This window comes from Nanorana parkeri, unplaced genomic scaffold (assembly GCF_000935625.1).
Source record: "Nanorana parkeri isolate BGI_ZX_2015 unplaced genomic scaffold, ASM93562v1 scaffold199, whole genome shotgun sequence".
NCBI classification, from domain to species: domain Eukaryota; kingdom Metazoa; phylum Chordata; class Amphibia; order Anura; family Dicroglossidae; genus Nanorana; species Nanorana parkeri.
Window position 1 is genome coordinate 669,839 of NW_017306467.1, and position 11,797 is coordinate 681,635.

At 41.6% G+C, this 11,797-nt stretch overlaps 1 protein-coding gene across 3 annotated transcripts in view; it reads left to right on the forward strand.

The window, feature by feature from the left end:
* The first annotated feature begins 383 nt into the window (after positions 1-383).
* The window catches only part of INPP5J (inositol polyphosphate-5-phosphatase J), a 27,116-nt gene continuing 15,702 nt past the window's right edge, over positions 384-11,797 (forward strand). Inside the window, exons 1-2 of one of the 3 annotated variants that reach the window (XM_018555520.1) lie at positions 384-478; positions 7,801-8,351. In XM_018555520.1, the coding sequence (XP_018411022.1) occupies positions 7,801-8,351 (551 nt within the window). In that variant the 5' untranslated portion in view covers positions 384-478. Of the gene's footprint in view, positions 479-639; positions 835-7,800; positions 8,352-11,797 lie in introns of those variants that run through there. The other 2 variants (XM_018555517.1, XM_018555519.1) reach the window with 2 other exon arrangements.

Consider the following 11,797-nt stretch of genomic DNA (forward strand, 5'->3'; position numbering starts at 1 on the left):
CTCCTTAGCTGATCCTTGATGTGGGATGGCCTCCAAAGCTTACTTTTCATGTCTGATCCCCTTCTGCGCTGGCATTGTTGATTTTGTATTGAAAATGCTAGTTGCTTGGCTGTTATACCGATCAAATGACAGTAATGCTTAAATTACTGAGCTGCTGCAAATTAAGTCAAAACCCTGATGTGCATTTATGTTCCAGGCTAGTGACTTATAAAGTAATGAAACAATGAATCAGCAAGAGAGCCTAGCATTTGCAAGAGAAGACGGCAATGGCATCCTTCTAGTTCTCTCAGTACAGGTGTCCTTGAAGCCCCTGGCCTCTGCTAACAACCCAGAGCTGGTGTGAGTAGAATCTGCTCAAGGTTACCGTGAGGCTTCACGGGTAGAGCAAAATGTTTCCTTATTATGTGCTTCTTCCTGTTCTGCCAGTCTCCACCCCGTGCTCCGCTTCCACCAAGTGGGCATCAGTTTCCCTGGCCAGGTGAGTTCGCAGGGTGCCCACGTTTAACCCTTGCTCTGCTGCCTTCATGCTGTACATATGATCTGGCATGTACAGAAGAGAGACTGAATGGAAGTCCCAGAGTTAATGATTAAGCACCATGCACTGGGCACATGTTATTGCCTCCCCCCTCTCCAACTAGAAGGCCAGACATCGAGGCGCATGCTTCCCCCAGGCTGCCTGTCCCTTTAACTCTGCTGCAGGTTGACAGCCTGACGTCACCTGCCAGTGAGGGGCTGCCGGAGAGGAGGGGAGAGAGCATCATCTGCTGAGCAGCTATGGCAGAGCACAGGGACCGAGGGAGGACATACAGGGCACACGATGCCTCCTCCGCACAGGTAAGTGCCAGCACTCCCCTATCACCTGTAGTACAGTGTATTAGACGGCTGACAGTGCCCTAATGACAGGCTGGAATTCAGCTCTCCTCTGCACACACAGGCTGCTGGATGCTCCATGGTTACTAGGAGAAGCAGGCAAGGTGCATGAGTACTTATACTGATCACATCTATGCCTGCATCCACAGCAGCCTTCCCACATTGTATTACATATAGAGCCAGGATCGGACAGCAACATCTGGAGCCTTCTCAGAGTGGAACTGATAGGTTCGCTATGGTGTATATTACATGTGTACATGCTGGAACTGGTAGGCTAGCCTTGCTGTATTACATGTATACATGCTGGAACTGGTAAGCTAGCTTTGCCTTGATGTATTACATGTGTGGAAGTGCTAGGCTAGCCTTCGTGCACTGGAACTGGTAGGCTAGCCTTGGTGTATTACATGTGTACATGCTGGAACTCGTAGGCTAGCTTTGGTGTATTACATGTGTACATGCTGGAACTGGTAGGCTAGCCTTAGTGTATTACATGTGTAGATGCTGGAGCTGGTAGGCTAGCCTTGGTGTATTACATGTGTACATAGTGGAACTGGTATGCTATCCTTGGTTTATATTACATGTGTGCATGCTGGAACTGGTAGGCTAGCCTTGCTGTATTACATGTGCACATACTGAAACTGATAGGCTAGCCTTGATGTATTACATGTGTACATACTGGAACTGCTAAGCTAGCCTTGGTGTATATTGCATGTGTACATACTGGAACTGCTTGGCTAGCCTTGGTGTATTACATGTGTACATGCTGGAACAGCTAGGCTAGCCTTGGTGTATATTACATGTGTACATACTGGAACTGCTTGGCTAGCCTTGGTGTATTACAGTGTACATGCTGGAACTGCTAGGCTAGCCTTGGTGTATTACATGTGTACATGCTGCAACTGATGGTGTATGCATACACCAAAGCTAGCCTATCAATTCCAGCATGTACACATGTAATACACCAAGGCTAGCCAAGCAGTTCCAGCATGTACACATGTAATATACACCAAGGCTAGCCTAGCAGTTCCAGTATGTAAGTTCCAGTATGTACAAATATACTACAGCAAGGCTAATATACATTTTTTCTTTGAGTCCCTGATAGCTGTATCTGTATTTATCTGGCACACATTGCTCTCCTTCTCCTTATGTAGTGTGACCAGCTCATACCAGTGTGATAACTGAAGAGAAAGTTTACGTTTATTTTTAGCAGGCTTTTTTCTTGAGGACAAATGGGATTTAGATAAGGACTAGTGTCCTGCAGTTGTGTGCCCTCTGCCGTATGATGGGTACATGGCAATGCAGATTGTAATGCTTTCTGGAAAGCTAAAATGACAACGGTTTTTCCCTTTGGAGTTCTAGGATTAGGGTGATATAAACACGCATCACCTCTCCAGCGCAGATGTCAAATATTCATCCGAATGATGTTGTGGAAAGATTTGCTACAAAAGAAATCATTGTTCCGGTTTTTGTTTAAGGGTAAAACACCCTTTTTCAGGATCTTTCCATGTATAGTTATTTGCAAGGGATCTCTCCTAAAAATGGCAGCCGTCTTTCTATCATACTGATCCACTGCTTCACTACTATGTTAGGTACTGACTCAGGACAGAAGTGCGCAAATCAGAGTTTTTAACTTCACTTGCAGCATACTTGTTTTAGGTCAGAGACTCAAAGTATTCCAATCACATGAAGTACGTGACAGCCAGGAGTCTAGAATGAAAAGGAAGTCAGCAATGGGAACCTATAACACAAGAGCTCTTACAGGGTTATTCACAAAAGGGCGAAGGGTTAGGTGAAGTGACCAATCTAGGACAAAATAGCTGACCTGGAAACATTCTTCAATTCAGCTCACTTTCCAGTTCATCTATGTTGTCCTAGATTGTTCACTTCTCCTGCCTTCTCCAAACTCTTCACCCTTTTGGGAATAACCCTGTAAGTCTTATTCACTTCACTAAAATACACCCAAATTGAGTATTCAGTATTATTATTTATTGCACTATTGCCGTGCAGATCACCAAATTGATTTTCCTTCAAGTTAGCTCTTTTTATTTACATTGTTTTTGACATTCAAAATCAATCAATCAATCATTATTTAAAGGAGAACTATGGGGTCAGTGTTTTCCCCATAGTTCTCCTTGGTGTAACGGGAGGACACAAACTAGCGTCCTCCCGTTACCCTAAGCTTAGTATACCGCGAGCTACAGCTCGCGGTATACTGAGACGCCGCACCTGGAGCGGATCCCGAAGTAACTGACGGGATCCGCCCAGCTGCGTGAGTGACAGCTGGCTCTGCCTATCTAGAGGCAGAGCCAGCTGTACCCGCCCCCTCCCCCGTCCGTTCCGCCAGTCAGCGCTGGCAGATCGGAGCGGGGAGAGGGGAATCCAGCCCCTCCCCCTGTCACGGCAGAGAGCTGTGACAGGATCGAGAGGTGAGGGAACCCGGTATGTGTTCGCTCACCTCCCGATCTACTGAGCCGACCTGTGACAGTCTCATTGTCACAGGTCGGCTTAGAACTATGAGGTGAGTGAAAAGCACTCGCCTCATAATTCTCCTTTAAGACATAAGCATTTACTGTGTAAGCTGGTGAAACCACTTAATAGAGGCAGCTGAAATATCTACCTATTTTCCTTCCAAATCAATGCTGATATGAAGCCCAGTGTGTGACACCCTACGAAAATGTATGTGCCAACCCTGACCTATAAATCCTGCTGACTGACCATACAGATGAGCAGGCCAAAGAAGGCTGCTATTGCATCTTGACAGCTAGGCTTTTTTCTGGGTCACTCCTGCTCAGTTATTATATACAGAGAACAGATTGAATGGTTGAATTCTTCCACATGTGCCTGACAGATATGGGTCTATTTATAAACGTTTGTACCCATGATTCACACAACTTTCACCTAAGATTCACATATATCTGATGCTAGGTCCACTTTAAGGAATCTACTGTATTTATACAAAAAATGGTGTATAATGGTGTATTCGTCCAGTGATAGGTACATTCATTTTGTTTGAGATGACCAGCTATGGTGAGAATGAGGCAAAATCGAATGTTCTTAGTGTATTTTCTCTTTTGGTCCTATGTTCTTCAATAGGTTCATTGATAAAGAACAGAGTGAATCCGGAAAATACCACATTATGGCCACTAGATGGAACTGAGGATCTTAGAAAATAAATACATGTTGGCAACAAAATACAATTACAGTGCTGCAATTCTAGGGACCGCTGGAGGTAATGAGCGTAGAATTGTAATCACTGCTACTACAGGGATCAAAAGTCCCTAAAGTATTTGCGTAACAGTAAAAACTTTAACACAGGGCCTCACTGGTCTATGTAGCTGCAAGCACTGTGGCTAAATTAATCTTCAAAATTCACAAGAAAGGCACTGAATTTACAGCACCTCTCTCCTTATTGTCTCTGGCAGTAGGTACTTTGCAGCCTGTCAGCCCTCTAATGCAAACCCACAACAGGTGCTTGTAAGCTGTTTAGAATGGGACTGAAACATCATAGTCTTTGTTGTTGTAGCTCCCTGTAGACAGGAGTGCTATTACATTTAGTTATTGTCAGATTGTAAGCAGTCTGATGCTCATTTGTAGTCTGTGTTCATTTGGTTTCCCCTAATCAATCTGTCATCGTTTGCATCTGACAGCTGCTGGGTGTACCCTGGTCACAGAACAGAGCAACCAATGATGGATTGCTATGAGTAGATATCCTTCTGCAGCCAATCACTGTGAGGTTAATGGCCTAGCCATGGGGCAGACCCATTCATCCAGCGGCTCCTTAGGGGGTGAGCGCTACCTTGAGATATTTAAAAATGAATTACTTCATAGTACCTGCAGCTACAGATGTTCGTTAAGACTTGTTTAAAGCCATTTTACTGCTTATTAAAACTATGGAAGCAATTTAATTTCATTAGCCTGTGCACAAGTATACTTTAGAATCAGCGCTTCTATAATTGATATGTCAGTTATAGATGAAGTCTGGTGGCTTCTCATATATCTTAGTAATTCCCTGTCTTACTTTCTCAGTATATGGTGACACATTATTGGCAAGTTTTATTTCATCTGCTAAAACAGTCCGTCTCCTACATTTTCTTGAATCTCAAACTCATAACCAATAACTGCCACGGCAGATGTGCAGCCCCAAGACACCAAGTGTAGGATGTCACTCAGTACCTGGGAGACATAAGAATCTTGATTCAACTCTATACCAAAAGACAAAATATGACTTGTACCTGGACAAAGCCTTTTGGCATATTCAGGACCTTGTCTACTGGAAGTCGCGCTTAAAGTGAACTTGTGCCTTGTCTATATGATTCAAAGCAGCTGGTTCACTTAAATGGAAATATAGTCCACTATCCTTACCCCCCCCCGATGAAATGTCCATCAGCTCCTACAGCACCACTAACACCTGGGTCTTCTTCTGAGTTTGGCATGATTGACCATCTTTATTGGCCAGCCTGGGAATGGCAGGAGTTATTTTTTCCCAGCACCAAGACGTGCCAAGAATGTACACTAAGCTCGGCATGCACATTTTAGTGTACATTTCAGACAAACATTGCTGGCAGGCAGGAGAATAGCTGTTATTGCAGAACAGATATGCAGGGTCTCTTCTGCATTAAAAGCCTACCGATAAGCCTACCAATATAAACAGTGTTTCATTGTTATATAATTCTGCTTCAAATCTCACTATGCCAGCAGCAAGCACTCATTTTCTCTTTGCTCCGCGCTGCTCTGTTCAGGTGGTTGTAGTGCAGAGTGGAACCCTTGTGTAAGCTCCAAGTTGCAGCTAAGGGCTATCTCCCCCACCGCAAAGCACCAAGCACAAAAACTGTACTATGGAAGGAAGAGTAGTGAGCCAAATGTTCCTACATACACACAAGTAGTAAGTGCTTCTGTTTGCTCATGGAGGCAGAACAGAGCAGCAAAGGAGTGAAGGAAGGATTAGTATGTGCTGCTGGGTAGAGGGGAAGGTAAGTGAACCTTCTGCTTTGCTCTGTATGCAGGAAGCACTGATTCTCTTAAAGGATAATGAGACCCTCATTAAACTTTACTAGTGCAATATGAGGACTTAGATTATAATTTAACCACTGATCACAATAAACTCAGATGCAAGTAATAATATTATACAATACATTTGTTAAGATTGAACATTAGCTTGGGAATTAGGTTTGGGAATGCCCCGACTGTTTGGGCGGGAAGTCCATGCAGCTTCCATGTTTGGAGGAGCTCAGGTTCGGGTTAGGTTCAGTCTGAACTTGAGCTCATCCATACTGAACATTAAACAAACAACTAAACACACAGTTTATTACATATCTGTTTACTTTATGTTTTACCTGCCAAAGGATTTGTGATTCTGCACAGCCAGTTACACACCAGGCAGGTAAAACACTTACTTTTTGGTTCAGCAATTCCCCTTCCTAGGTCATGCTTCCAAGGTGACCTCTCTTTTTCCATTCTGCTTATTTGACAATGGATCAGCATAATCTCTGCACTATTAGGAGTAAAATTAGCCATTCAGTTGTGAAGGTAAAACAGGAGGTAGTAGTGTGGTCTTCCTGGTTATGCAGTGTAGTAGAAGTAAGTTAATTACAGGATTGGCTGTGGACAGATACAAATCTTTTGGCAGTTAAAACAATGCGTATAGTTGTTTCATCTTTATATTTAGCTGTTTATCTGGAGCTCCATCTTGGCTTCCAATGATAGTTGAATGGATGCATATATGGATACAATATCTGACGGTTTGTAAAATGTATCTTATTATATTAGATTGGATTCAATATGAAGTGAAGGGAATGATCATAATAATATTAATCGCATCATCTCTAATTTAAAACTTTAATGTAATAATAATTTATTGAGAAAGGATGCAATGTGAAAAAATATTGTAACCTACCATAACCAGAAAGCATCGTTTCTTTTTCTGGAGGGTTTGAAATAAAAAGAACAAAATCTGATCGGTTCACATATCAGCATTGTTCCTATAGGTCCATCTCACCAATAGAACTCTATAAGACAGAAATATAATTATTGAATTCTAAGGCTGATGTCAGAGGGGCGAGTTTCCATAGCAGAGATTAATCACTGCAATAAGTTGCTAATGCCAGCAATTCAATTGCTAGAGTCACGAGTTGTTTAAACTGGTGGCACAACATTGGGTTGTGCTCTGCTGCAAGTTGTCTTCCTTTGTAGCTAAACCCTAGAGGCGAATGAAGAGTATTTGTCGCTAGTGAGTTTGCCTGTGACACAAAACGCCGCTGAAACTCGATCGCTAAGGGCATTTGCTTTAAAAATTCAGTTAGCTTTGCAATAGAAAATCATTATGAATTTCTTAGATTTGTTAGGGAGAAATCTCATAAAAAAGAAGGCGAAAGGGAACCGCTTCAAAACAGTCACCTGTCTGATATCAGCCTAAGGTTTGTCCTTTGTTAAAAACTATAACAAGAGCTACAAACTCTTTCTACTTTACTGCTTCATTAATTGGTGCCTTAGAAAAGAAATAAGTACTATCCTTGTCGCACTCCTTACCGATATGTTCCTTGTAGTGGGGGGTGCTCGCAGTGACAACGGATGGCGCCGCGAATGTCAGCAAAATTGTAGAAATGTCACCAGCACACCAATCCTTTTAAGATAGCAAAAGCTTCATTTATTGAAGTTTTTTTGTCATATGACTCATATTTTGTCATATGATGTCATATTGCCCAATGCTTTAGTCATTGTGCTGGTGACATTTCTACAATTTTTTTTAGAAAAGAAATAATCACAGTCCGTAAAATTCATTTGCATATTTCCCCCCTCTCTTGACATTTTTTCACATTGATTGCACTGGCAAATATTGCCCCAATAAGTGAAATCAGCATATGCATTTTAAGTGAAAATATACATTTATGGTCATATGTCCCTATTTTATGTTTTTATTTTTGTTTTCTAAAGATGGATACCCAGCGTGTGTTTGTGGCTCCACCATCACCAGTGTCATCCCCTAGGCCTCTTGCTTCAACCTCTCCTCGTCTCAGTCCAGCAGGATCTGGTAGGTCCCAGCCTGAAGGATCTAGTGGATCACAGACTCCAACTTCTGGCCCACAACACTCTGTCCGTCCTTTGGCACCTGTTGGTGCTTCTGCTCCTGACCGGTCCCAACCCGAAGGATCTTCGAGGCTCCACCCTGTGGGCTCTCTGTTCAGTTCTAAAGAGGAGTCTGGCAGATCACAACCAGAAGGATCATGTCCAGGCCTTCTGTCCCCAACAAGCCAGTACAGGTCCCTGCCTCCTGCACCATCTTCACCCCACCGCTCTCCAGCCCCTAGCCCCAGGGGATCACCACAGCCCAGAAGATCCCATCCTCCCACATGTCCAGATAGACTTCAGGAACCAATTATAAGGCCTATTAGAATTCTTCATCCACCCGAAGATGAAACAGACAAATCACCTTTCAATGGGACCATTGGGTGGACTGAACAGAACAAAGCAGGAGATGATTACAGGTAAAAACGTGTTCATCTAAACATAATCTGTACCAGTACAACTCCCAAAACTGCCCTATCATGAAATGTTATAAAAACATTTTGCATGCTTTAATGTCAAACCAATCATAACCTTAAAAATCAATCCAAACATCATTTTTCCTTCAGTTAATGGACTGTATTTATAGAACAGCAATTTTCCTACTGTGAGATAACCTTTCAAAATGCCAGGAGAATGTTGCTGGTACAGAATGCTTGAAAAGCATCCTGTGAGATTTGCACCTCGATCCAATAAAATTAAAGATATTTATTGCAAGTCAGTGATGTCTTGTAAAGAAATTAGTGTAGATAAGTGAGGTTGTGGTTTTGACTAATTACACCAAGACAAGAAAATAGCAAAAATACGAAAAAGCAGTCTGTTTGACGACAAATATTGTTCTTTATTGAGCAAACAAAGTAATTTTCATACGCAAAGTGTTTCTTAATTAAAGTTGAACTCCTGGCAGATATAAAGAAACAAATACAATAAATGGTCCTACAATTCTTCCTCAAGCCCAGAGTGTGCTGGTAAAGTACCAAAATTCCCAATAGGCTATGACACGGATACATGTTTCTCAGACTTGAACAGGCTATATATACTTAAAATTCTAAACCAATCTTTAATAAAATAAAATGTGTTAAAAGGGTAAAACGCCATGGACAAAAAAAACATTGAAAAACGTAGTCTGTCCTACTTAACGCTATACATCATGGGTCTACTATCATGTATATACATCCAACGTTTAATCGATTCGAATAGATGCCCCTTATTGAAATGACTGGTGTTGTGGTAACACACTATACTGTTTGATGTTGAATTAGGAGAAAAACTAGTAAACTCAAAAAGTCTGGAAAATATGACCTGAAGTTAAATAATACCAATGATCAATGTCCAGATCCTCTAATACAAAAGATCGTGTAGTGCATGAAAGGAGCAATGACAGACCCTCAGTTATGTAACAATTACTGCAGTGTATATTGCATTCCTTCAAGCCCATTTCTCCAGGATCCATTACACATTTGCAAATAAATAAAATTGTTTGTATGATCTCCAGATAAGGAGTAATATCAGTTTCAGTATCACATACTCTTAGGTATCAAAACCTGTTGTCTAGATGGGTGACCGATAATATCACTGGTACGCCAAGTGTAATCAAAGATTCAAGGTCGATTTACACCATAGCGCACGCTATCCCTCCCCTCCTCCACTTACCTTTGGTGCTCTTCTTATGCTGTAATCACATAATGACAAGCCCAACGGATCCAGCATTGTCTTCTCCTTTGGCACCACTGTACTCCCACAGACCCTGTCCCGTGCTGCCATCTTGCTTGTTGATATCACAGTAAGCATTTTCCTGGTACTTCAGCTAGCCGCCTGATGACATGGCACCAGATATCTCGCATGCGCAAGCAGAGGTCTGGTGTTGGGTCTATTTACAAACTGCTTTATCAATGAAAGTTAGCAATGTCAATGGGAAGTCACATATCCCAGAAGGCATTACTATTCTTTTTTCATAGAACAGTTGTTTTAAAAGACACGGCACCAGATCTCTGTCTGAACATGTGTGAGATCTTCCTAGGTCTATTTACATGAATGGAAATTATTCTCATCCTGCAGGTTCCTGTGATATGTGATGTAGGCATCCCAGTAGGCTGTAGTAGTAGCCTAGATGAGAATGGTGGCAAGGTGCAGGACCACACACAAAAAACAAAAAGGCAAATAAAAAAAAATGAAAGAATGCTTAGCTTTTGCTAAAATATGAAGGGGGGTTACAATGCCGCAAATTTAAATTTTAGTGCAAAGGTGAAGGCTTTAAGCTGTGCCGGGCTGGGCAGGGACTTTGTCAGTCGCAATCTACTTACAGGAGTACAGTCCTCCTGCACGAACACAAACTGACCACATTAGGATGGATCTTTTTCCATGTCAGAAGGAAACAGGAAGGAGGTGATTATAAAGGGGGTTGGCAAGATCACCACATATAGACTGTGGTTTAATGCTTTTTTTTTTATAAATAAGAAGACTTACTGGGGGGAATTTATCAAAACTGGAGCAGACAAAATCTGGAGCAGATGCCTATGGCAACCAATCAGCTCAACTCTTCAGTCTGTTCAGTTAAGATATGAAAATGAAAGAGAGAAGCTGATTGGCTGTCATGCACAGCTGCTCCAGTTTTTGTCTGCTCCAGTTTTGATAAATTCCCTTCATTATGTGCATTGTTGGGGACAAAGTAAATTAGTTCTCTACTTTTTAAATTAAAATTGACATACAATATCTCTCCAATCAGCCGCACGAAACCAAGGTCCATAAAAATCCAACTTTATTGTTGTAAATTTCATGCAAAGTTCAAAATACAAGGTATACACCACCATAGTATCTCTCCCATTCCCACACTTTTCACCACCTGGGCTTAATCATAGAGGTCATAGATAACATTGGCATACAATATAAATCCAGGAGATTATCTGTAGTATCATACAGTGCTGGCAAATAATTGTTCCAGAACTAAATTCCACTTTCTGATCTTCCATTTATTAGAGAAGTGCTTTAATCTGGCTCTGCTGTGTTTCTCACAGAATAGTTATAAGAACCGAAAATTGTGCCATAGAAAATCCAAGTTATGCTGTCAGAAAAAATGGCATTAAAACTAAATCTGGGTTACCATGCAAGGAAATTGAATGAACTCCTGGCCACTTTTTAGCAGCTCAATAAAATATGTATGTAAGTGTTTATAACTGTGAATACATTTTATTTGTTTAGGTCAACTTGAATGATCTCCACACAAGTGATGATGTGTCCTGCACAATTAATGAGTTTATTTTATAAGGGAAAGAAAACTGTTCAGTCATTAGCAAGAATTTCTAATCTGGTAACCTGACTTTGATAAACTGAATTCTGATTGGTCGCTGAGCACTTCTGCACTGTGCAACTTATGTTTGGTCTTTGTACTGCGTTGCCTAAAGCATATGTCAAGGCACATTAAAATTAAAAAAACCATATATAGTACATCTCTGGAATACATTCACATTTCTCCATATTTTATCCCTTTTAAAATGCTGCAGATATAGAAAAATAACTGTTGATGCGGCAGAAATAAAGTGTGCTCCTACCCTCCTCTTTGACATGAAAATGCAGTGGGGGGCATTTATCAAAGCTGGAGCAGACAAAATCTAGAGCAGATTTGCACTGCAACCAATCAGCTTCTATCTCTCATTTTCAAATCTCAACTGAGCAAACTAAAGAGAGAAGCTGATTGGTTGCCATGGGCTCCAGTTTTAATAAATTCCCCCCAGTGTATTTCCAGCTCTGATGTCCTAAGCACGTGGTGTCAGCCCTGTCTACTTAATTTCTGATGCATTATAAAGAGCACTGACCTCTCCTCATCATCTCCCCCCCCCCCATCTCCATAACCCCTCCTTCTGTTCTTTTT